The 25,465-nt window shown below is 43.1% G+C and overlaps 3 protein-coding genes across 6 annotated transcripts; 2 read left to right on the top strand and 1 right to left on the bottom strand.

Moving 5' to 3' along the window:
- Positions 1 to 303: 303 nt before the first annotated feature.
- On the top strand, positions 304 to 22,799 carry LOC132707808 (serine/threonine-protein kinase N). Of its 4 annotated transcripts, none has more exons than XM_060679761.1 (13): positions 305 to 707; positions 4,142 to 4,481; positions 5,339 to 5,574; positions 5,853 to 6,089; positions 12,001 to 12,247; positions 13,615 to 14,039; positions 16,101 to 16,499; positions 16,580 to 16,741; positions 17,718 to 18,015; positions 20,434 to 20,864; positions 21,804 to 21,911; positions 21,970 to 22,110; positions 22,172 to 22,798. In XM_060679761.1, exons 1-13 carry the CDS (start codon positions 687 to 689, stop codon positions 22,313 to 22,315), a joined length of 3,189 nt encoding a protein of 1,062 aa, XP_060535744.1. In that variant the 5' UTR covers positions 305 to 686; the 3' UTR covers positions 22,316 to 22,798. The 4 variants fall into 4 exon arrangements, with proteins under 4 accessions (XP_060535747.1, XP_060535744.1, XP_060535746.1 ...); XM_060679763.1 differs by lacking the exon at positions 305 to 707 and adding an exon at positions 1,203 to 1,421 and having other exon boundaries at positions 22,172 to 22,799; XM_060679764.1 differs by lacking the exon at positions 16,580 to 16,741 and having other exon boundaries at positions 304 to 707.
- On the top strand, positions 6,168 to 11,994 carry LOC132707809 (uncharacterized). The gene is made up of 3 exons (XM_060679765.1): positions 6,168 to 8,178; positions 9,119 to 9,600; positions 10,395 to 11,994. The coding sequence occupies exons 2-3, from the start codon at positions 9,165 to 9,167 to the stop codon at positions 11,852 to 11,854; spliced, it is 1,896 nt and encodes a 631-aa protein (XP_060535748.1). The 5' UTR covers positions 6,168 to 8,178; positions 9,119 to 9,164; the 3' UTR covers positions 11,855 to 11,994.
- Positions 22,800 to 23,165: 366 nt separating the features above from the next.
- On the bottom strand, positions 23,166 to 25,465 carry LOC132707304 (tRNA-splicing endonuclease subunit Sen15-like). Its single transcript, XM_060679097.1, has 3 exons — positions 25,105 to 25,465; positions 24,980 to 25,058; positions 23,166 to 24,926 (listed from the first exon to the last, which is right to left on the bottom strand). Exons 1-3 carry the CDS (start codon positions 25,117 to 25,119, stop codon positions 24,502 to 24,504), a joined length of 519 nt encoding a protein of 172 aa, XP_060535080.1. The 5' UTR covers positions 25,120 to 25,465; the 3' UTR covers positions 23,166 to 24,501.

The raw sequence follows: 25,465 nt of genomic DNA, 5'->3' as shown, positions 1-25,465 counted from the left end.
GCACGCCCGGCGTCAACTCGCTCCCGTTTCGAACTTCACGCGTTAAAATGGCGGTCGATTTTAACGTCGCGACCCGCGAAAATTCGTTCCGGTTTTTTAGTCGCCAAAAGGGGTTCGACGGGCCCCACGACCTAATGATTTCGTGGCACATCCGGTCAAAATGCCGCGCGCTTCCGGCGCGCGAAGATTCAAATTCCTCCAAAGGAAACGAGAACGACAGCCGTTCGGTTTATCGGGTATGCAACCCGCGCGACGGCCCGGTATAACGTGCGGCGGCGTGCCTCGGTAAATAGGGAAGCTCGCCCGATTTCGATGGCCGGGCTATTGTCGAGTTCCATTTCAACGTTGGTTTTTCGATGGTGAAGAAAACGCGTCCGATCGGGTGGCGAATATCTGCACCGTCGGAATCGGCGCAGCGACGGGTAACGGACCCACAGAAAACGCGGCGCCACAGAACACCGGCGTTCAGTATGGCCGCGCCGTCCGTACAGTGCGCGTGGTAACGTGATATGTGGACGGGATTTTGCGCCGTGATCGGACATTTTTGCGAGATAACCGCCGTCGAATTATCGCCCGTGTTATCGCCCCGGTTTTCGTCGATGATGTGCGGGCGCGGGACCGCGGAAACGGATCATCCGAGCGCCTAATCTCGCGGGTTTCAGTGATGTGATTATCGGACATCCAAGATGGCCGACTCGTACTACCAGGTGAGAGAACGATTATTTCCGAGCCGCGGGGCGACCGGCGCGGGCCCGAGGGGCCTTAAAGTGCGTCGCGGGCCTCGGCCGAGATTCCGGGCCGATTTTCGGCCCGACTCGCCGGGCACGTCGGCCGCCCACGTCCCGTGGCCATTCTGTGTTTATTATTTAGGTTAGATTTAATAACAAACAATTATCGCGTGTATTTACCGTGTCAAGTGATTCACGTCACGCGATAATCGGGCGGCGGCGCGTCCGGAGCGGCTTTTCGGCGGAAAATTCTCGAAAAATGGATGCGAAATCGTCGCCTATAATTAGATCGCGCACGGCCTCGTAATGATTAGCCGAAAAAGAAAAAAAAGAACGCTCAATTTGGTCGAACGTCCTCGACGCGAGAGTCCGGCGAGACGGTCGTCGCGGCCCTCTCGATGTAATCGCGAGTTCGTTTATCGAATCGTTGTTTATCGATGTATCAATGGGGTGCGATAAGGGCGATAAAAGCGGTCGAAACACGATTACGCGCCGCGATTCGCATATTGCGACGCTCGTTTTTTGGGGCGAAGATTCGAGTTTCCGTGCGTTCGCAGGGCTGGAGAAAGTGTGCCGGAAGTCGCGTCGTCGGACATGTCGGTACAGAAACGATCCCGGGCCAAAGTGCGCAACAGGGCGCAGAACGCGGGCCACGCGTACACGTGGGCGGGTCACGACGTTCATTTTTTGTGGGTATGTTTCAAACGTCAAGCGCACATTAGTTTTTTGATTGATAAACAGGGGCGCGGGGCGTCAACGGGGCCCCACCGTGATAAATCGGACGACATGGGCGTACACCGGAGTTTTGGATAGTTGTGTTTAGTTTTACGATATTTTAGCCCTTGGGGAATCTAGATTCGACTGTTTATCCTTTTATTAAGCTTTCGCGGGACTTTTTTCGTATTTTTTGTAAGTAGTTCGACAATTTGTTGGCGTGTTTCATTTGTTTTTTTTTGTTTTTGCTCTGCTTATTTTCTGTTTCTGAATGCGTTTTTGTCATACTCTTTGAAATTTTCAGCATTTTTTTCGAATTTTATCAAAAATTTTATTTTTTTGTCGTTTTTCAGAATTGATTTTTTTTTTCGCGTTAACCGTTTTGTTCTTTTAACTATTTCCAGAATCTTGCCTTAACTTTATTGTTTTCTTCAAATCGATATGATTTTTTTAGCGGCGATTTCTTGCATTTTTTGAATTGTTTTCATACTTCGTCACAACATAATTGTCGAGTTTAGTTGTTTTTTGGATTTTTGCCAAGCTTTTGGAAACTGTTTTGAATGTGTCGAAATCATGTTTGATATCTGGCGATGTTTTGACGTTTTTTTTTTAATCCTTTTCTTAAGCTTGCTCAAGGCTTGCTTGATATTTTTTGCAACTTTTTCGGCAATTTTTTGTTGTTCTTTTTCTGTTTAACATTTTCAGGTTTTTATCCAAATTTATCCTATATAATTTTTTTTTGTCGTCTTTTTTAAATTGATTTGATTTTCAGTTTTTTCTTTTATCCGTCGTCCCTTTTTTCATCATTATAAATTATTCTCTTTTCAAAAAGTTTAGAATCTTTTGTTGAATTTTTTCAACTATTTTTTAACTGATTTTTTTGAAAACTTTTTACGGTTTTGGTTTTGGTTTTTTGGCATTTATTTGGCAATTATCTGCCGTTTTTCTTATTTATTTGAAATGTCTTTGTTTTTTCTGCATCTTTGTATTTGTTTTTATGTTGTTTCATTGTTTCAGTGTTTTTTGAAGTTTTCAGGCATGTATTTTGTAAATCAAAATAGTATTGGAACGTTTTTGTCATTTTCTCACATTCCCAGAGTTTTTCAGCATGCTTTTCTGCTCAGTTTTTGTAATTTTCTTGGGTATTTTGCGATATTTTAACAAAATTTTTCTATTCAAATTTCGGAATGCATTTAATTTATTTCTTTTAAATTTTGCGAAAGTGTTGGCGTTTTTGGTAATTTTTGCAATTTATTAAGCAAGCATTCGCTATTTATTTGAGTTTTTTTTCTCTTTTTTATTTTGGCATGTGTTGTATTTGTATTTCTGTTTTAAGAGTATTGTTAAAAATATTTTTGATTTTTTTTTTCTTTTTTTTTTACATTTTCTTGAGTTTTTCAGCAATATTTTTGTTTTTGTATAATGAATTTGGTTTTCAACATTTTTTCAACATGTTTTACGGTCTTGTATCAGATTTTCCCTTTCATTTTTTATTTTTGAGTTTTTTTAATTGATTTTTTTTGCCGACAATTGAAACGAAATCGTTTTCCTAATTTATTAATTTACCCACGGAATTTCCATATCGCGGCCGTTTCCCGTGGGAATCGGTTTTTTACGCGCATGGGAATCCGGAAGCGTTTTTTTCCCACCCTCCTTTTACGAAGTACGTTCTCCCATTGTTGCGCCCCGACCTCTAGTCGCCACGCGTCGATCTAGTTGGCCGCGCGCGCTCTCATTCTTCTTCTTTTCGTGCGCGGGCCGCGTGTCCCGGCCCGTCCGTCCGCGGTCAAGGCCGATCGGATTTACGCGGCCGCCCCTTATCTACCGACGAACTCGGCGTTATCTCGCCCGTTAATCCCGCGTTATCAGTTTTTTCCGCCCCGCGGACGGACAGGTTCGTTTTTGGGACGTGTGGGATTCGGAACGCGCGAGAGTGGGCGGTGACGGTGCCCGTTATTTATATTTTTAGACGAAAGACCTAAATATTATGTGGAATTTCGGTTGTGCCTCGACCCACGGTTACTTCGATGTCGGTGGTTTTTTTTTACATTATTTTTTTGTCGTCTGGAGGTGGTTTTCGGCTAGGAAAATCGGCGGAATTGACTCAACGACGACGAACTAGCCTTAGTTCGAGTCGGTTCAAGTTTTTCGGTAAATTCGTTCCATTTTCAGGGTTGACAGTAAATATATAATAATAGATTTGTTCATTAGTTTCTTTAAACTGTGTGCCCAATGTCGACGAACTAGCCAAAAACCTTAATAATAAAATTACATGCTCAAAATTAAGTTGTCTTTAGTTCGTTCGTTGGTTAACTGCGGCTAATGAATCAGTTTTCGAGTTAGTTCTTCGCATTTCTACGAATAGTGCAGTCCAATACCGACTAACTAGCCGAAAACGTCCAGAACTGAATTAATCATGGCGAACTACTCAAAACTAAGTCGTCTTTAGTTTGTTCGTGGGTTAGTTCCGGTTTATAAATAGATTTTTGAGTTAGTTCGTTGCTTTTCTCCGAATAAGCCAAAAACATTAAGTTAAACATGACGAACTACTCAAAACTAGCTGGTCTAAGTTCGCTCGTGGGTTAGTTTCGGTTAATAGATAAGTTTTTGAGTTAGTTCTTCTCGTTTCTGCGCACAAAATGTGGAAAATGTTGAGAAGCAAGTCAATCATGGTACAATACTGAAAAATACCGTTTCAGGGCGATTACATCAAACACCCGGTGATCTACGAACTGTCCCACAAGTATGGCTTACCGACGGACAACTTTAACGAGTCGCAGCTGCCGGGCAAGCTCGAGGAGCTCAAGGACATCGTCCGACGCGAGATACGGAAAGAGCTCAAGATCAAGGAGGGGGCGGAGAAGTTGCGCGGCGTCTCCACCGATCGGAAGTCGCTCAGCCACGTCGCCACCATCGTGAAAAACTCGAATTTCAAGCTGACGGAGCTGAAAAATGAACTGAGCGAACTCGAGTCTCAGATCATACTCTCGCAGGGTCAGACGTCGCCGTCGGTCAATGCGTTCTCGCCCACCAACGGAGGTTAGTCCGTTTTTTTTTTCCCGAAATGCACGAAATGTCATAGTTCGCGCATACTAGACGGTTTTAATCGCTACGTCAGTGAGCTAGCCAGATTTTTGAATTTGCTCGCTTCAACTAGACCGGTTCTGGGCAATAAGCAGGCGTTGAAACGAATTACATGGAGTAGACCGGTGACCGAACTGGCCATATAAATTTGCCCGAACTATCCAAATATCTTCGCTTGCGATTAAACTAACCAAATTTCTAACGAACTGGGCAAGTGTCTTCTGAATGCTTGTAAACTAAGCCATATTTCCGACTATACCCGAACTAGCCATATTTTATGAATGGATTATAGAAATTGCTAGAACTAGGCAGGTGTCTTCGCTTTGCGAGTGAACTGGCTATATTTCCGGTTCTGTTTTTGCAAACTAGACAGGTGTCTGTGCACTGCGTGTGAAGTAGCCCAATCTCCGGTTCATTTCTCCCCATCAGGAAAGCTGTCTTCGCATTGTGCGCGATCTACGACTGAGTGTGCCCGAACTAACCATAGTTTCCGAATGAATTATAGAATTCGCTAGACCTAGGCGGGTGTCTTCGCTTTGCGAACTAGCCATATTGTTTGAGTGAATTAATATAAGTTGCCCGAACTAAACAGGTGTCTTCGTATTTCATACGAGTAAGCGTGTCCTAACTAGATGTATTTTTTTGAATCAATTTATAAAGTTCGCCCGAACTAGACAGGTGTCTTCGCATTTCATACGAGTAAGCGTGTCCTAACTAGATGTATTTTTTGAATCAATTAATAAAGTTTGCCCGAAATAGACGGGGGCGTGGGGGGAACTAGCCAACCGTGAATTTTCGCGTTTTGTCGTCAGATTCTTTGCATCGTTTGGGCGGGTCGCCGGCGAACGACAAAATCAGCCCCAGCCACCAGAGTCGGATCGAGAACCTGGAGAAACAGTTGAATATCGAGCTCAAGGTCAAACAGGGGGCGGAGAACATGATACAGAGCATCACAGCGTCGCGCGACAAGAAGCTGCTGCTCGAGGCGCAGCAGATGTTGCAGGACTCGAAGAAGAAGATCGAGTATTTGCGGATGAAGATCACCAAGGTGAGCGGTGCGGGTTTTATCTTTCGCGTCACCCATCGCGAGCGTTATTATTTACGGCTGTTGTTTATCGTCGTTGTCTGCACGCTCCGCGGTTATTGTTTTGTTTGAATTTTAAAAATTACCGGCGATGTTGACGGAAAAGGAGCGCGCCACTGTTTATTTCTCCATTTCGTCTCGGGTTTTTTTTTTTCGTATCTCGCTGCGGATAATACCGAAGAGAAAAAACCAGTGGCGCGCATTCGCTTATACAATTTCGGATGAGAAAAACGTGCGATCAGATGAAGCACGACATCGACTCGAAATCGAAGGGCGGATCTACCCACGACCTCACCTTGAACGGGGAGTACGCGGGCGGCGTCCCCGGGCTGGACCTGCAGCCCGCCGTCGACGAGCGCATCGAAGAGCTGAAGCACCGGCTCCGCGTGGAGGCGGCCGTCGTCGAAGGCGCCAAAAATGTGATAAAACTGCTCCAGAACGGCAACAAAGACAAGAGCGATCGCAAGGCCTTGTCGGAGGTAAGCGTTGTTCGATCCCCCACTCCCCCGGAAACCCTCGGTCGACGTTTTGTTAAGCCGCGGCACGCCAATGCGTGTCATATGTGAAAACGAGTTTTTTGTTTTGTAAAATATGGTAAATACTTGTTATCGCACGCCTATGGTGGTATTTGTGTAAACTTTCTACGCCAATGCTTCAGATCGCGTATTTCGACAGTAAAGTCTGTACATAGACATAAGAAAGTGACTAAGTGATACGAATTAAGGAGACCCGGGCAAGCTGTAAGAATGAAATACGGCCGAACGGGTCCGTACTTTGCTCAGAATTTAATTATTTGGGGTTTTGTTAGGAAAGATACTAAACACCTACCTTAAATTACTTAAAATTAGTCACATAATATATCAGTATCACTGTCGCTATCATCGCCTGTTGCAGAATGTTTTCGTCTAATTTAATAGGAAAAGAACTGTGGAATTTTCTTGCGTGACGCACGCTAATGGTTTGGCGGAGATAATTAAAAATTTTTTTTTTCACTTCCTAGGGTACGCCTATGGCATCTTTTGAAAAATTTTCAACCGCGGATTTTTTTTTGCCTATTTTTCAAATTTCCATAAAGCTGTCGAGTTTTTTGATTTTTATTGTTTTTTCGCCGATTTTGAAGTCATCGATCTCCGAATAGAGAATGTTACCCGCACGCCCATGGATTTTCTTTTTGAAAATTTGACAATCATTAAAACGCTTTGAAAACTTTTATGTTATATTTCCGCAACACACGCTTTTTAAAATTCCATACGCACGCCCATGATTTTTATTTTAAAATTAGGCGATCGCTTTCGAAAATTTTGATTCGAGCGCCAGTGGATTATTTTTTGTTTTTTCGCCATTTTACAGACATCGATCTCCAAATAGACATTGAGCTGTTATAGAAAACGAAATGGATTTTTTTTTTTTGAAAATTTTACAATCGTTGAACCCTTTTAACAATTTTCGTATATTTGCGTCCTTGCAGTTCTTTAGTTTTTGAGAAATTTTGGCTGCGCGTCCATGTTTTACATTGACTGATTACATTGATTCCCTTTGAAAATTTGCATACACACGCCCATGACTTTTATTTTAAATTTTGTGAAAGTTATCAGGGTCCCTTAGAAAATTTCAAACGCACGCTCATGAGCTTATATTAAATTTGAAAAATTTCATATGCATTCCCCTGACTTTTTTAAAATTTTCAAACGAGTTCTGAGCCTTTTTGAAATATGGATCATTGTAGATTTTTAATTTATGAGAAATTTGTCTGCGCGTTCATGTTTTTTAAATTTCAATTTTACAATCGTTTAACCCCTTTTAAAATTTTCATGTGCACACCAGTGACTTTCATTTTAAATTTCGAAAAAGGTGTCGAGCTCTTTGCGAAAATTTCACGTGCACGCACATGACTTTCTATTAAATTTCGAAAAAGTTATCGAGCCTTTTAGAAAATTTGATGTGCATTCCCGTGACTGACTGTGTCATTATAGTTTTTTATTTTTTGAAAAATTTCGTCTGCACAATCGTCGAACCCCCTTGAAAATTTTTATACACACGCCCATGACTGTTATTATAAATTTTCTGAATGGTATCGAGCCCCCTTCGAAAATTTCACATTAATATTTCCTGTAATTGGGTCATGTTACCTGTTGGAAATCAAGTGCTATATTATTAATGTTATTATTATAGTTTGTTAGAAATTATCCGCGTACCCATGTTTTTTTTTTGTCTATTTGACAAACGCGCGCCGCTACCGAAATTGCACCGTACGAACTATAAGGAAACCCTGAAATAAACTGCTCGGCGCGCTGCTGACAAAGAAATTGGTGGGGAGGCGTCGCCCGCCGCCTCGCGGCGACGCGACGCTCGAGCCAGTAGTACGGTCGGCGTCGGCGTCGCCAGTGTCTTTGTTTTTCACAAACGCCGATTTGTTTACAACGTGGACGTGCGATTTTCCGTTTTCGGTGAAACAAACGAGCGTCGACGCGGGTGCGCCGAAAAAACGCGCCGCCTTCGGCGCTTTTCTTTTGTTTTTCTCGTGATGAATGAGTCGCAGGTGGCCGGATGACGTAACACCCTCGTAAGGTAAGTAAATATGTCGATAGTTAAGAAGGTGGTTTATCGCGAAGGCCGAGCGATTTATTTTTTTTTGCGCCGACAAAAGAAAAACGAAGGTGGCTGACCTTTTCCGGCTACGATCGTTCGGTTGTTGTTTATTGCAGCGCACGTACGTAGAGATATCGACGCACAGTCTATTCTGGTGCGAAACAGATGTTCAAGGATATATAAATTCTATTTCGGTTGCGGGCCGAGTCGTACGCGTCGCGGACGATTGTGCCACCGTCGTCCACGTCGTTATTAAAAAAGCGTCGCAGAAAAGCCCCCTTTTTCCTAATTGCTCAGATTTTATAATTTTCCCGCCTTCTCGTTGTTTGTTTTCTCTTTTCTGCCGTTTAAATTTTTTTTCGTGTTTTTTTTTTTCGTTTTTTTGATTATATTTACATCTTCTTGTTTTTTTCGGATTGGCCAGCCTTTTAAAAGTTTATAAAATAGTTATTTTCATTTATCATTGTTCATTTCTTTTCGTTCTTTTATTTTCCTTTTTTTTATAATCTTCACGACCACCTTTTTCAAAACTGTCTTCATACGATATTTCGACTTTCGTTCATCATTGATCATTTATTTGCAAATTTTTGCTTCGTTTTTTAATTTCTGTCTTCTATTTTATCTTAATCTTCGTATTGCCAGTCTTGTTTTGTTCAGTCGTCTTTTTCAAATCTGTCTTGACACGATATTGCGACATTCATTCATCATTGTTCATTTATTGACGGTTTTTACTTGGTTGAAAAGTTTTATTGGTTTTTTAATTTCTGCCCGCTCTTTTATTTTATTTTTTTTATTGCCACCGTTGTTTTGTTTCAATTATTTTTTTGTTAGGTCACCTTTTTTAGGAACTATTTTCTATTTTCATTCCTTTTATATCAATTTTTTCGTTGCGTTTGATTGAGGACCTTCTTAATCGTAGCCACAAATAAAAAAAATACAAGCGGGGGATGCCTTAACCACCGATTATGTACGGGACCCGTCCGGAACCGTCGCCCCCGCGCCAATGGTCGGTCCACGCGGAGTTCACCATCTCGCACCCGGGGGCGAACGACCCCGTCAACCTACCCCGTACCAGCACCGAGAGGGACGACGATACGGGCGGCGTGCGTATGACCTACAGCTGGACCGCCAACGACGGCGACGATAAACCGTGGGCGCCGCCGCCGCCGCCGCCCCCGGACTGGTGCGCGCGCGGCTTCCAAAAAGGCAATCTGTTCTTTACGTCGACGCCGCCGTCGAGATTGACGGGCGACGTCGCCAGTAAGGTGCACGAGTCGTCGGGCTACGGGAGCGACGTGCTGTCGCCCAATTCTTTGGGCGGCACTTTGCCCCGCAGACCCGCGCAGCCCTACAACCGCAAGTGCAGAAGCACCTGCAACATTACCCTGTCGACGAATATAGGTTAGTTTTTTTATATATAAATGACAACTTTTCGCGTTCAATCGGTCCCATCGTGGATTTAACGGTCCCTTACCTCCAAATCTGTTTACTAGTCTCCTCTCAGTCGATCTCGAGGTATATGACCGCTGCCCGCGGCTTTTCGCAATTTTACTTAAGTGTCCCGTCGGATGGTCCCATTGGAATCGTTTAATGGAATCGGTAATGATTTCTCTATTTTTAATGGTTTTTGCTTCAATCCGCAAAATACACGAACACAGATATAATTCCCATTTGCTTTATTGATCCCTTATTTTGAAAAACAACGTCATTGTTCAACAATCGATTTTAGTATCATTTACTGGTTTCAGGTAGACATTTGTTGTTTCGAATATGTCATTCATTGGTTCAAACGCGCAATTCATTGAACCCAAACTGTCATTTATTTTCCTCAACCCGTGATTTGTTATTCCCAAATTGTCGTTTATTGATTCCAGCTTGCTGTTTGTTGATCCCAAACTATTGGTACCAAACTATCATTTATTGGCTTCAACTCGTAATTTATTGGTTCCAAATCGTCATCGATTGATCCCAGATTGCCAATCATTAATCCCATCTTTTAAATTATTACTTCCGAACTATCATTTATTGGCTCCAACTTATATATTGGTGCCCCTAGTAATTTATTGATCCCAAATCTTCATTTATTGATCCCAGCTCGTTATTTATTGGAACCAAACTATCATTTATTGGTCCGGGCTTGTTATTTGTTCGTCCTAGCGTGTCGTTAAGGGAGGCCCTTAGTATCGACTTTGTAGGTTCGGCGCAGTCGGCGCCGTCGGAGGGGTCGCATTCGCAGTGCGGTCGGACCCAAAGTTTGCGGTGCCAGACGCCGTCGTCGTCCTCGTGTCCCAACCGCTACTACGGATGCGGCGACCCGTGGTGCCATCACCCGCGCTTTAACGACGAGTTCGCGTATTCGCTAGGCGGCGCAGTCGGTAGGATATCGCCTGTGCTCGAGAGCGGCGAAGATAGCCTCGGCTCGGGCGCGCCGCAGAAGAGGGACGCGGCCGTCCAGACGTTCGAAATGGTCGACAAGTGCACGTCGCCGTTTCTGCGACCGGATCACGGCCTCCGGACGCGGTGCGCCAGGCGGAAAACGGAACCGTCGCGGCGGGACGCGCCTTGCACGTCGTCCGCCTCCCTCACGCCGGACAGTTTGGACAGCGTCAAGCACGGAAAACTCGCACGAAAGTCCCCCAAGCCGATCAAGGAAGCGTCTCCCGCGGATTCGTTGAAAAAACCGCGGACGGTCCACATCGACGTCTACTGTACCGGGACGGAACTCGAATCGGATGCGGACACCTCGTCCGAGTCGGAGAGCAAGTCCGCGTCCACTCCGCAGACGGTGTTCGAGTCCGAGAGGGTGAAGGTCACCCACAAGAAAGCCGGCGAGGCGGAACTGCCTCTCCAGATGAGGAGGCCTCCCGTCCGCCCGTCCGACGACGACGAAGAGGACGACGCGAGCACCGCGTACCCGTCGAAGATGAGCTCGTATTCGACGATCGGCGACTTTTCCGCTAGCGTCTCCAGCGTGCCGAGGTCTTGGACGTCGTACTCGATGTCCAGCTGCGCCGTCCCGGACGACTACGATTCGGTGACGAACACGTCGTGGAAGGACACGTACTCGGACGTTCACAGCTTGGCGGACAGCAAGTCGAGCATGGTTCCGAGGCGTCTCTTCCAGAACGCGAGCATCGACGAGACGCCCGAGCTCGACGCACTCCAAACTCCGAGCGTCGCCAGCCTGCACCCCAGCGACAGTTTCGAGTACGCCAACTCGGAGGATAGGAGACGCATCAAGCGCATGGAGGAGACGTGGAATAATAAAACCGTCGCGAAAGCTCCGGACAGCGACAGCGACGAGAGCGACCACTCGGCCCGAGGCTGGACGTTCGTCGCTCCGGAAGGCGGGGCACATACTAGGCGTTCCCCCTTCACCGTAGTACCGGGTTTCTGTACCGAGTCGCGTTCGATAGCGAAGAAATTCGGTCCGGTGGTGAGCGCGATGCGCAAACCGGGTCACCACGTGGGCCCCGCCAAGAACCCCGACTGCCTTTGCAGCCACTGCCGCAGCTATTGGGAGAACGGGGCGGGCTACAGGTCGAGGGCGCGGTCCGTCGGCGACCCGCCCTCCCGCGCGGTGACCAATTGGAAAGAGTTCTTGGAGAGGGCGGGGCGCGCCGAGACCCCGCCCCTCCCATATACGGATTTTTGAACGCGCGCACGGCTTCCAAATAAAAACGTTACGCTTTCGCTCGTTTTTTTTTTTATTATTATTCTCGACCGAGGGTTTTATCTTCCTCCCACTCCCACCGATATCGTCCACCTTCCCGCGCAAGAACTAACCGATCGGTCCGCCAGGCGCAGGAGAGTCTGAAGGCGAGCAGCATGAAGCTGGACCTGCTGCGCAGATCGCTCGAGAAGCGGAAATCGGAGCTGCCGCCGGGCTCGCCGGTCGCGCAGCAACTGAAGGAGGAGCTGGCCAACGCGCAGACTTTTAGCCCGATACCGGTCCACTACACGAGCCTGCAGCCCTTCAGGGTGCTAAGCGACAACGGCAAAATGCACCGCTCCTCGTCCACCATCAGCCGATGCGCGGCGGTCACGGGTGAGTGTAGTCTCCCGGCTGGCCAGAGTTATCAATAAAGTTCGGATGTTTATGCACAGAAAACGCTTAAAATATGCGCATAAATGTGTCTGGTTTTTCTATGTACAAAATTTGTTCGTAAGAAAAAATTTGAAGATCTGGATCGGGCAACGTCTTAAAAATGTACCACTCTCTGGACCTATCGTAAAACTAAAAACAGAAAAGTTTGCTTGGCATTATCGATTTCAAGGCTTCGGAAGGATGTTTGAGGAAGTTCCAACAGAGACGTTATGGACAGGTCGGTGACGAAGCCCGCGATATCGGCAGAAACGTCACTAACGATTAATTTTATAAGTAGCTTATAGTTTATAGAATTAATTGTGCCTTCCGTTTCCTTCACTTTTCGCTATTAGGCGAGGGTTCCTTAACATTCAAAAATCGAATTTTTCGAAAGTATCTACGCTCGTATACAAATTTTATGTCTCGGTAACGGTGGGTCCTACGGGATCGCCGTTGGTACGGAAATGATCACCGACGAAAAAAAATTTTACAGCTACCGACTTCAGACTTGGGAGACAAGTAGAAGTCTGGACCCGCTTTTAGACCCTTTAAATTGGGAGCAATAAAGTAACGCGAAGTATTTTTTTTTTAATTTTAGATTTTTTTTTTGTTTGTTTTGACATCCAGAAATACATCTTTTCCTCCAAAACCATTCAAATTTTACAACCACGTGGGACACCCGGTGCTATAAATTTTGTTTCTCGCATTTTTTTGTTACATATAAGTTGCGGTAGTTATGAACAAAAATCCAAAAGACCTTGAAAATTGTTCTTTTAGGGAGTAGACCGTAAATCAAAATTCGTACAAAAAATGGCTAATCGGTTCAACGAGTGTTATAGGCCGTATCAAGGGCTACAATTTTTGTATTTACGATTTTCGTCTGTCACGTACGCTGCCCGCGGTATTTGAAAAAATCCATTTGAAAATTACAATATCTTGCAGTCAATCTAGACCCGACGACGTCATTCACTATTACGGTGTACTGCATGGTTTCAGAAAAGAGGTATTTTCTCGAAAATACTATTGGAAAAATTCATATACCGGGAAACGTGCGAGATCTGGGACTATAACTTTTACTTGCTTCATTTTTTGGATTATGTACAGGGTGTGTCGATTATTCGTAAAAAAAAAACAAAGAAATCCTGAAAATTGCCTTTTTCGTGGGTAAATTATTAGCAGTAAATGAAAAACTATAAAACACGGGATAATTTGGTTTAAACAGTCTTAATTTTGTAACTGCTTGAAAAACATGAAGAGAAAGTCTATTTTATGGTCAATAACTGGAAATATGTACTAAAACTTTCAATAATTAAACGTCCGTCGCGCAGGTACGTTGGAAGTGAGGCTGATGGGGTGCCAGGACCTGCTCGAGGACGTGCCCGGCCGGCCCAAGAAGGAAGCGGACGGCGGCTCGAGCCCGATGGACCTGCGCTTCTTCAAGAAGGGCGTGACAGGGCGCAGCTCGTCGAAAAGCTACAGCGTTAAGGAGGACACTAGCGACGAGATCATGGCCGTGTTGAAGCTGGACAACAGCTCGGTGGCGCAGACCAGCTGGAGGCCGTGCTCGCAACAGGCGTGGGACCAGCGCTTCTCGATCGAGCTGGACAAGTCGCGCGAGCTCGAGATCGGCGTCTACTGGAGGGACTGGCGTTCACTGTGCGGCGTCATCTTTCTCAAACTCGAGGAGTTCATCGACGACGAGCGGGACGGGATGGTGCTCCACCTGGAGCCGCAGGGGTTGCTGTTCGCCGAGGTGCGTGATTCACTTTGCCTACCGTTTATTTACCTTATAACGCGACCAAAGATATAGTGCATTTATTGCTTTGACGTTAGTAGATAAAAAAAGAGGGTTCGGCAACAACATAACCTCAAAAACGTACAATCGCCCCGGTACAGTAAGCCATCCCAACAGATGTTTATTTCGCATTAAGTAGGTCTTGCCTCAGATGGGTATAGTTCTTAAGACTTTAACCTAAATTGCCTTATGTTGGTATATATTACGTACCTGTACTGTATTTATCTTACAGATAAATTTGAAAATAATCAATGGGATGGTCAAAAGGAGAGTAAGGGAAGAAGGTACTTCGCTAGTTTTTAATTAGGTCGTATAATCTGAGACGCTTATAAAATGACTGACAGGCGTAAACATTAGTTGTGCGTACTTTTTTGAAGAAAATGGATTGTGTGTTTTTTTTATCAAAGAAAATTCCCGACTTTCAGTCAAGCTCTGAAGAAGCCCACAGGATGATTTGCGAAACGTCAGCAATTTCGACTAAGCAAAAACCGACGCAGGAGGGATCCAAAAGTTTTGTAAAAAGCATAAATATGTTTTCAAGCTTTTTGGCAGAGCAATTCGTGAAGCGTGTACGTAAAAAATTTCATTAAATTTCTACATAGTACCATTATTAATACACAAAATATTAATTATAATAATAAAGTATCAGTCACTTAAAAAAGCGTCACTATCGCTACTGTCGTCACCTAGTTTATAAATATTTTCTTTTTTTATTACTCGTTTGTCACAGTTAGGTCAACTTTGTACTGATATTTTCGCTACCTCTTGCCGAATTACGTTTATGGCACAATCAGTAAATTTTGGTGCGGTGCAGCTTTCCCCTTGACTATTCCATTTGCAGTAATTTTTCTTACAGTTGACTTCGGAACTTTGGTCATGTCACTTGTTTTTATTGCTGCTCCTGCTTCCCGTTCTGAATTTCTTATAAAATTGTAAACATTCAAAATAATTTGTTTAGCACCCGAAGACAAACGAATCCATTAGGTTCGACTACCATTTCCGCTTCGTCTTCATATTCTGGAACATTGGAACATCTATTTCATTGCACGGTTTTTTAAAAATTAAAAAAAAATTCTATGATTCTAATAAATATTTGTCTGTATTCTAAAAAAGACTGTTGTTTACAAGTCGAAGAACTATGTAGAAGATCAAACATACAAGGAGAATCTAATCGGCAGGCACTCAAGACAAAAATGATTATTTACAAACGTACCTGCAAGATAAATAGACTAAAGTACTTACCCTAATTCTTTGACAAAAGAAGGGCTAGCACCTAAAATTATTAAAGAAAGGCTGGATGGTGTTCACTTCCGTATTTTGTAGTGAAAAAATGGGCAAAACGTTTTCAAACGGGGCAGGAGTCCCTTGAAGATGATTCAAGAACTGGTCGACCAGTGGAGGTCATAACGGAAGATAGTAAATATTACGCAAAATTATTACATAAATTGCAAGACTGCATACGTGGAAAACGTCGAGGAAAACTGACCAGAGGCGTGCGTCTTTTGCACGATAATGCACCTGTCCATATTGCTGGTGCCGCCATTTTAGAGTGTGGGTTCCAACAGATAGGCTATTATTTGTTTGGATATTTGGAAAAGGACTTACGTGGACGGCGGTCTAACGACGAAGTTGAGTTAAAAGAGGGTGTTTCAGCTTGTTTTGTAGACAAACCAAAAAAAATTTTTTTTAAAGGGATTGAGTTGTTAATAAAGAGATGTAATAAGTGTATTAAAGTTAGGAGGGATTATATTTTTAAAAATAATAAAAAATTGTTACTCTACTTTGTTTCTTTCATATAACTCTTAATAAGGATACATGTCACCCGGTGGTTAAATAAACGCTTCTACTTAATCGAAAATTTCAATGTTTGCGGCTAAGGTACCGTAAAATACTTAAAACATAAACGCACTATATTTTTGGTCGCCCAATAACGGGCCGGTTTCGGTGGTGACAGTAACAGAGAACAGACGGGGACCTCCGTTCTCCGTTACTCGGTTCCGACGCTTGCGTTTGTCGCAGATCAAATTCCTGAACCCGATGATCTCCAAAAGGCCGCGGCTGCAGCGTCAGAAGCGCATCTTTAAGCAGGTGATGCCGCGCGCGAAACAGATGAACATCAACATCGTGACGTGGGGACGGTGGATGAAACAGTCGAACCGGGTGCCGAGCCGGCAGAATTTAAACGTCGGCGGCGCGACGGAGGCGACGCTCGACGACGCCCTCGCCGTCGAGGACAAGCCCGAGACGCCCGGCGAGGCGCCGGACTTGCAGGCCGAGGGACTCGGCGGCCAGCGGCCTCTGAGCCTCGGCGTCGCGGCGCCGAGTCCGCCGTCGCCGCCTACGACGGTGCCGCCCCCGATCGCGAAGAAACGGATGTCGATCACGCCGCCACCCGTGCCGCCGCGTCTGGACCCGGAGGTAAGTGTGGCGGAGTGGGCCGGTGGGGACTGCGGGTGGGAGGGGAGCGTCTGCCCGTGTAGACGACTGTCGATTTGCAGAGCGTCGCGGTGCTGAAAGAGTTCGACTTTCTGGAGGAGCAGGAACGGGCGTTTAGGCCCTTCGTTATACCCGCCGTCGCGGCGGCGGCGGCGGGCGTCGTCGTCGTCGACCCGCCGGTACTGCCTAGTCCCCAGCCGGTCGTGGAGTTTCCTGACGACGAGGTACCTTGGCTCGGCAGCCCGGCTCGTTACTTTCGAAAAATCGATGGAATCGATTCTTCTTGACGGAACCTATTGAAATTCGGGGGCTGGGGGGTTTGCAAATTTCCAAGAGAAAAAATAATTTATCGAGAAAATTCTTAAACGGGAAGACGCATAAGATTCGGCTCCGTAAAATTTTTCAAAAATGTACAGGACGCGCCGCAAATTCGAAAAAACTGAAAAATGGGTCCCCCTACTGTTGAAAATTGGCCATAACTGAAAGACGGTGCTTCGGATGTCAGTCCGGTTTCTATGGCGATATAGCTCGCATAAACAGCTAAATCTTTCGACAGCTCTCTTATTTGTACAAATTTGAATATTTAACAAATTCGCCGTCACTTTGAAATTCGGCGAGACTTGAAAGACACTTTCTAAAGGGTGTTTGCACAATAAAATTACATCGATTTTGCGAAAGTTCCATAGTGGTAAAAAAAACAGTGTCTCCCGAAGCGAAGCGGGTTTCTTTTTAAAATACAAAGCTGCTGCGCGCTACGATCTTGCCCCGCCCACCGTCGATTTTTCGAAAGCAATCGTGTTTTTTTTTTGTTGTTACTAACCGAACGGGCGGGGGCCTCAAGTAGCTTCGAAGCCCCCCCCCTGCTTGAGTAGATCGAACGTACCTCCGTCGTATTCTAACCTAAACTCCCGCCCCCTTAAGTAGATAGGCTATGTGCGTTCAAGAGTAAATTTTCTCATTTTTACATGTAAATTCGGTACCCGTATTGGTTATTGACGTCGAAATATATCAAATATTTATCGTCTTTGTGGTGGAGGAGGAGCGGACCAATTTTCGCTAATATGAACCTTAAATTCTCTTATGGGAATTTACATGTAAAAATAATAAAATTTATTCTTGAACGCAAATGGCCTATCTACTCCCGTAGCGCCACCTAGCGGCCGCGTTTGACAATATTTTTTTTGTTTTCCCGCCCCGCAGCCGTCCTTCGACGTGCCGGCGGCGGCGGCGGCGGTCGCGCGTAGACCGACGGCCCGCGAGCTCAGTTATCGCGACAGCGCGTACGAGTCGCGACGCCAGTCGCAGACGCAGGCGGCGTCCATGGGCGTCGACCACTTCCGGCTGATCAGCGTGCTCGGTCGCGGCCATTTCGGCAAAGTGATCCTGTCGCAGTACAAGAACACGGGCGAGTACTTCGCGATAAAGGCGCTGAAAAAGGGCGACATCATCTCCAGGGACGAGGTGGAAAGTTTGCTGTCCGAGAAGCGCATCTTTGAGGGTGAGTTCCGAATTCGGGACGCGAACGGGAGTTTCGCGCCTCCCGCTCAAAACGGCCGCCCGATTATTACAACTGTTATTGGTAACGTGGATGTAACAGAGAACAGATGTCTGTCTGTTCTCTGTTACCCCCCCATCGCGGTATATCGCTTCGATCCCTACGTTATCCAAAGATCGAATTAGTGAACCTGATAATTTGAAACGGGAAAAACCCACAATAGATCAACAGAATATGTAGGGTATTAATATATGTATATAATAAAAAATTCATTTAAAAGTACTGGTTGCTCTTTTTAAGATGCTCTAAATATATGTTTCGTTCATAGTATTTTCATGTATACAGGAAGTCGTTGCGCCAGGACAGTAACCAACTTAAGAGGAATGCTACGATTATTTTTCAAGAATTCCAATTATCCGCTGTATTTTGAGTTTTTTTTGTCGTGCGAAACTTTGTGTGGTTTTTGAGAAAAGGGAACTTTTCCGCAGGCCATTGAAAAAAATGTGTTTTTTTTACACTTGACAACTGGAATTGTCAATTTTGATTGCGGTTAATATTTGATCCTTATCTACGGCGGAAATATATTATACGAGGTGATCGCAAATAACTAGCAAAAAAATGTTTTTTTTTCTAATTAAACTTATTTAAAACTTAAAAACTTATTTATTTTGATAATGTATAGTTGAATATAGGAAATATATTATTTAAAAAAATATAAGTAAAATGAAAAATGATGAGTGATGAGAGGTAATTATAGTCTTTATCGTTCTCATTATTCATTTCTTTTGTAATTTTTCTACATTCCTTCGTTACTATTATGTTTTTGACATTATATTTGGGATACCGCAAGGCTCACACCTCTGGCCTCTCCTGTTTAACGTTTATATTATATTGGATTTACAATCAATCTATTGCAAATAGCTTACAAATGATAAAATACATCTGATTGACTTTTTTTTTGCGCCTTTCAACAGTACAGTGAGATTTTCAAATCATAAAAAACGTCAAAGTTGTAGAGTTTGTTTCTATGTTCTGAGTTTTTTTTTCAAGTTGTATAGTAGTGTCCAAAAATAATTCTCGAAGTCACTTTATATAATTTATCTCCTCTCTCTACATTATCTCTAAATCAATGAGTGTTATAAAAAAATGTTCGAATAAAAAAGATTATCGTTTAATTTTTTTGTATTATTTCCATTGTCGCTCAATTACATACAGGGTGGTCAACTAAAATTGTATATTTTTTAAGAGAACACCCTATATTTTATTACAATTTAAAGTACTGTAGAAATTATAGATTATGTTATTTTTAAAACGGTAACATCTGACAAACCTTTCCAAAAATAAAATTAATAATTTTGCATTAATTTTTCCACACGTCCACCATTTTGAATAATGCAGGGGCAACCTCCAAATGAAGTATGGCATAAGTGCTCCATAAAAAGAAGTCCAGTGCATTTAAATCCTGGCTTCACGCTGGCTAGATGGTGTCATTTTGGCCAATCAATCCATTGTCTAAAATGTATTTAAAAATTCACTGATATCAGCATTAAGATGATAAGGAGCGCCATCTTGTTGCCAAATCAAATTTGGATGTTGCTGATGCTATTTCAGAAATTGAACACACTCTAGTTTATTTTCAGACCTCCAGTAATGCACATTTTTTTTATTATGATGCTGTAAATATCGATTCATGATTAAATTAAAATTAATTCAGTTTAATTAAATCGATTAAATGAAATAATATTGTTCATTTTCTAATAAAGAACTTTTATAATATTTAACAGTATTTAAAAAAACCAGCAATTTTGTAAAAAATATATTAGAAATATTTTCAAAATTAAGCCAGATTTAATTAATTTCGTTGATATTGACTGGAAATAAATTCGAAACGTGAAAATCAAAAATTATACGGGGTGTTTGATTAAAAAAAATTGACAGGAGTCACAGTTTGCGAAACACAGCGCGCTTGATAAAAATATGTCAGTTTTGGTTAGTTTATAACCTTATATTAGAAAATTAAAAATCATTTTACTAGAAACAACTTGTGTATTCAAACTCTTTTTAAAACACTCATAGATTTGAAGGTAAGGTATAAGCCACCCTGTATAACCCACACACTGAAAAATAAAGATTATTATCATTAATAATGTTAGAACATTTTACTCCGTCAATGGAAAATACTATTCTCCTAAACTCCATAGAAAACTTAGCATTAAGAGTGTCGGTTATCCTCTCTAACACGATCTACTTCTTATCGACATTAATTTTATTATTTATCTCGTTAAACGCTACGGACGTTGTTATACTTAACGGTCTTCTTTCGTTTCGCCGCGCCTAAACAAATTTCGGGAAGGTGTATTCGTACGGTTGCCGAATCGACCGGATTTTTTTGTCGTTCTAACGTCGACGTTCGGTCCGCAGTGGCCAACAGCGTGCGGCACCCGTTCCTCGTCAATTTGTTCGCGTGTTTCCAAACGGACGCGCACGTTTGCTTCGTGATGGAGTACGCTGCGGGCGGCGACCTGATGATGCACATCCACGCGGACGTGTTCAGCGAGCCGAGGGCCGTTTTTTACGCCGCGTGCGTCGTCCTCGGCCTCCAGTACCTCCACGAGAACCAGATCATCTATCGCGACCTCAAACTCGACAACCTGCTGCTCGACACCGAGGGTTACGTGAAAATCGCCGACTTCGGCCTCTGCAAGGAGGGCATGGGCTTCGGAGATCGTACCGGCACCTTTTGCGGTACCCCCGAGTTCCTCGCGCCCGAAGTACTGACGGAGACGTCGTACACGCGGGCCGTCGATTGGTGGGGACTCGGCGTGTTGATATTCGAGATGCTGGTGGGCGAGGTGAGTGGGCGGGGCGTCGGTAGGTCAAACGTACCGCCCCGGGCGAGGTTCCGGAATGAATTATAATTGTTTTTTTCTCCGTTTTTGTATTTATATATAACCTAGACTGTTATATATTTCTTATTTTTACCGGCAACGTCACGATCGAAGGATCTTTTTTTTTTAGTTTTGCGGGAATTTAATGAAAATCCGGCTACGTCGCGACCTATACAATTGTTTTCCTGGAAAATTACCGAATATGACATTTTTTTGGGTCCGAACGTTTCCGTTGCTTTTTTTTCTTACGTTTTGTTATTTTTTCTTATTAATTTCCTGGTCTTGCCGAATTTAACATAAATAAATCGCCTAATATTCCGCTCATCTTCTTTGCATTTATTAATTTTTTAATTTTATGTTAAGATTTCTTTTTATATTCGACAACAATCTCTCAAATACTTTTGCTGAAAAATTACCTAGCATTCCGCCATTCAATTCTTTAATTTTACATTATGATTTCTTTTTCTTATTTTTTGTTATTTTCTTTAATAAATTCTCTTAATTTTGCAATGAAAATCCGGCAACGCCACGATCTTTCTTCCGCTATGACCTCCACTGGTCGACCAGTTCTTGAATCATCTTCAAGGGACTCCAGCCCCCTTCGAAAACGTTTTGGCCCATTCTTTCACTACAAAATACGAAGGAGAACTTTGGCCGTACACACCATCCAACCTTTCTTTAATAATTTCTTTAATGGGCCGGGAAATTTTGGCGCTAACCTCGTATTACGTTTTGCTTTCCCGATTTTTTTTTTTTTCATTCTGTATTGTAAGTTTTTTTTTTGTTAATTTTTCGATCTTTCTAAATGTTTTTTTTTTTCGAAAATTGCCGAATATTACGTTATCTTTTCGATCCTGTCGCCGTCTTAAAAAAAAATGCCCATTTTGTTTTTCGTGATGGCAGTCGCCGTTCCCCGGCGACGATGAGGAGGAGGTGTTCGACTCGATCGTCAACGACGAAGTACGCTACCCGAGGTTCCTGTCGCTGGAATCGATCGCGATCATGCGCAGGGTAACGCGTCTTTTCTCGCCCCCACCACCCACTTCTTTATCGCCTCTTTTTTCCGCAGCTGCTGCGCAAAAGCCCCGATCGGCGGCTCGGTTCGAGCGAGCGCGACGCAGAAGACGTCAAGAAGCAGGCGTTCTTCCGTCACATCCAGTGGGAGGAGCTGCTGCACAGGCGCGTGCCGCCTCCATTCGTGCCTACCGTGGTACGTTTGAACTACAGCGCGCGCGCGCGCTCCTCTATCGTTCGTTTTTCCTGCGTTTTAGCAATCCATGGAGGACGTGAGCAACTTCGACGAGGAGTTCACGTCGGAGAAGGCTCAGCTGACGCCCCCCAAGGAGCCGAGACCGCTGACCAACCAGGATCAAAATCTGTTCAGGGATTTCACGTACATGGCCGACTGGTGCTGACATTAAGCGTAGTATAGGTTAGGTCGGGACTCTTCTTCATCGCCGCGTGGTACTGGCAGCTTGGGGACGGTGGTATACGGAGTGTTTCGGAATTCGGGGTGCGTTTTCGGCGGGAGACGTTCGTATGAAAATGGCGAGATTTCTCGAAACGGGGCCTAAAATACCGGTTGCAATAATAAATCTTGACGGCCCGAAAGATAAAGTGCCTACTTACGTAACTATGCTCATCATTATTACTATTATGAATACGATTAATTATCTTGTATATAGCGTTAAACTAACCTCTAGACTAGGGTATGTGATTAATCCATATTTTTCGACGCTTTAATATACATTTAAATTATTATGTAAGTTTTAATACGCATTCGATCCGTTCGGATGGCGAGATTTAAAGGTAACATTTTATTTATACGTTTAGGATACACATCACCGAGTATACATTTTGTTATCGAAAAATAAAATTGTATTTATCGAAATTTGGTTTTATTCCTATAGCAGCGGAAGAAGGATTTATACTTTGCAAGTCACTTTCACTAATGTTAAGCTTCATAAATACCAAAAAAAAAGAAACTCATAAAAAGATTTTATTCTCGTATGCAAAACACAGGAATGTCCATAATTTGGCAAACAAAAAGCCAAAAAATAACCCACATTTGCCTAATACCCCACCTTTGACGAGCATTCATTACCAATAGCCATCAAATACCAAAAAAAAGAAGACAGTTTAGTTAAATCACTTAAGCATAAATGATCTTATTATATTCTCCAAAAATTGGCCAGCAAAAAATCAAATATCGGCCATTTCGTAATAAATAAATTTTGAAAAGAATAAAAATCACCAAACTCCGAAATGAGACTGCCTGGTTAAATAATAATAATGTATTTTCCAACATAAATTTTACAAATGAATAGCGAGAAGCAAATATTAAAAAAATGGCAAAGTTCAAATGAAAGACTCACAGGAGTAACTCCCTGATCCACTTAACCAAGTAGGAAATTAATTAATTTATAAACTTAACCTAGGCGTAGAAGTGTACCTATAATACATAAAAAAAATGAAAAAAACTGAAAATGATATAAACAATTTAGAAAAACATATAAATAAGTCAATAAAAAGCTCTATATATTGCAGAAAATAAACTTTAAACTATGAATGTATGCGTTGCCAAATATTATTTTTATATTTTCGTTTAAAACTCAAGACAGACAACACCTACCTCTACCTTACATTCGCGCCCCAATAAAACCTACAAAACATAACCTAGTCCACATAAAAGCCCAAGAACTAACCCAAATTTAGATAATAGGTTACCTATGACAAACATTACCAGTAACAATAACCATTGAATACCAATAAAGAAGAAGACTGCTTAGTAAAATGACCCCTACATTGGCTGCTTGGTTAAATCACAATTACTTGGCGCTCAAATTATCCAAAAACTGGGGACATAAACTCAAAAACAAGCCAACATTTGCGAAATAACTAGACTTTGACAAACCAGTAACGAATAGTACTAATACGATGTAATTAACTTTCTTATTTTGTCCACTTTCATTGTCAGATTCGTCTGAAATATAAAACTTATGAGTTACTTTTCTATATAATTGTGTAAAGGTTACGCTATATATGCGTACCATTTGTTGTTTTATAACTTATGTGAATGGTGCTGTTCTATTCTAATCTATTCAATGGTCATCACATACTAAAATAAGATGCAGGCTTCATGGTTAAATCACCCTTACAATCTCATTCAAATAATCTTAATCTGGCCATCAAATACCAAAAGAAGAAGACTCTTTGCGTGAATAATCCCTGCATTAGCGCTTAAATAAAAAAGAAGAGCTAATTCTCTGCAACCTAGCGGACAAGTGGCCAAATAAAGCGTAATTAAAAAAAAAACCTAGCAGACAAATCAAACTAAGAATTTACACTTGAGCAAAAGTAAAGTACAAAATCTTTTAAACTTGTGGGAATACCCATTAAGAACACTGGTTGGCTCAGTAATGCTGACAATAACATTAACGTGAGCAAAAAAATAAAAGACAATTCTCTGCAGCCGCCATAACCCAAGGAAATTTAATAGTGATCATAGAAGTAAAGAACCTAAACAAACAATCGCAATTTTCTCAGATACCACAACCTGTAGTATACTGCAACACCAAACCATATCCAGGATGCTTAACTTTTATTTCTTCGAATCAACACTGGAGGGTACATTTGAACTACTTCCGCTCTCGTTACTGATACTGACGGCCACACCGTATCGGGCGGCCTCTTCGAGCACCCGCCTATTCTTTCTCAAGCCAGAGTCGAGCAGTTCCCTCCGGTCGATTCGCAAGTGCTTCGCTGACACTTCCTCTTCGGTGGGTTCAATCAAGCCCTCCGACACGCGATAGTAGACGCATGTAGAGTCGGGATGCACTATGGCCAAAAAGATGCCCGATTCGCCGCAGGAGTCTATTAGGTCGCTCACTTTCGCGAAGCACAGGTCTTCATGCACCGACACCGGCACGAATACCGATATGGTATCCCTTTTGGTTTTCTTACCGCGCAAAACGATCCTGTTCAAGGCGGCGTTGTACTCGTAACCGACGTCCCAGTATTTCTTGACTAAAACGAGGGACTCGTCACGCTAAATTAGTACAAATTACCTGCCAGAGTACTCTCGTTCAGTTCGAGGAACACTTGGGTAGCGATTACGGCCGCCTCGCTCGACACTCCCAGGCGAAGAAACTCTGAAATCTGGAGGAAAACGAGGCGCGTGCAAGCTGGATTTTGTTAAATTTACCAATCGCTCGTCCATTCCTACAAAAAAGGACGCGCCAAATTACGAAACAAAGTTATGCGGTTAGGTTATGTTTTCTTCTTCTTAAATGTCTCAAAGTGAAAGGATTTTTTGCATTTCTCCAATTTACTAATAATGTAAGCTATTAGCCTCTCCAACTTATGAAACTAAAACTAAAATACACAAGTGGACAAGTCGGCAATGCTTCGAATTGATTTGGCTCTGGCCTGAACAGCAGTCAGTCTTCTTCTTTATTAGTATCTGAGGCAAAGTGATTCCGTAAATACCCACTTCTCACACGGAGTAGAATAACAGAAATTAGTTTTGGTTAGTCTTAAATTGGGTACGACTTATCGCGTTACGC

Source organism: Cylas formicarius, unplaced genomic scaffold (assembly GCF_029955315.1).
Source record: "Cylas formicarius isolate icCylForm1 unplaced genomic scaffold, icCylForm1.1 PGA_scaffold_9__14_contigs__length_23061073, whole genome shotgun sequence".
Taxonomy (NCBI): domain Eukaryota; kingdom Metazoa; phylum Arthropoda; class Insecta; order Coleoptera; family Brentidae; genus Cylas; species Cylas formicarius.
Note: the sequence above shows the minus strand (reverse complement) of the source record. Positions and strands in the feature narration are given on the sequence as shown.

Bases quoted from the DNA above. Each gene is read 5' to 3' on its own strand.
- LOC132707304 (XM_060679097.1), bottom strand. The intron at 24,927-24,979 runs GTACTCTGGCAG...CCCTCGTTTTAG, and splicing joins GTTCCTCGAACTGAACGAGA to TCAAGAAATACTGGGACGTC.
- LOC132707808 (XM_060679763.1), top strand. From the start codon at position 1,323: ATGTCGGTACAGAAACGATCCCGGGCCAAAGTGCGCAACAGGGCGCAG. The intron at 14,040-16,100 runs GTGCGTGATTCA...CGTTTGTCGCAG, and splicing joins AGGGGTTGCTGTTCGCCGAG to ATCAAATTCCTGAACCCGAT. The intron at 18,016-20,433 runs GTGAGTTCCGAA...TTCGGTCCGCAG, and splicing joins CGAGAAGCGCATCTTTGAGG to TGGCCAACAGCGTGCGGCAC.
- LOC132707809 (XM_060679765.1), top strand. From the start codon at position 9,165: ATGTACGGGACCCGTCCGGAACCGTCGCCCCCGCGCCAATGGTCGGTC. The intron at 9,601-10,394 runs GTTAGTTTTTTT...TCGACTTTGTAG, and splicing joins TACCCTGTCGACGAATATAG to GTTCGGCGCAGTCGGCGCCG.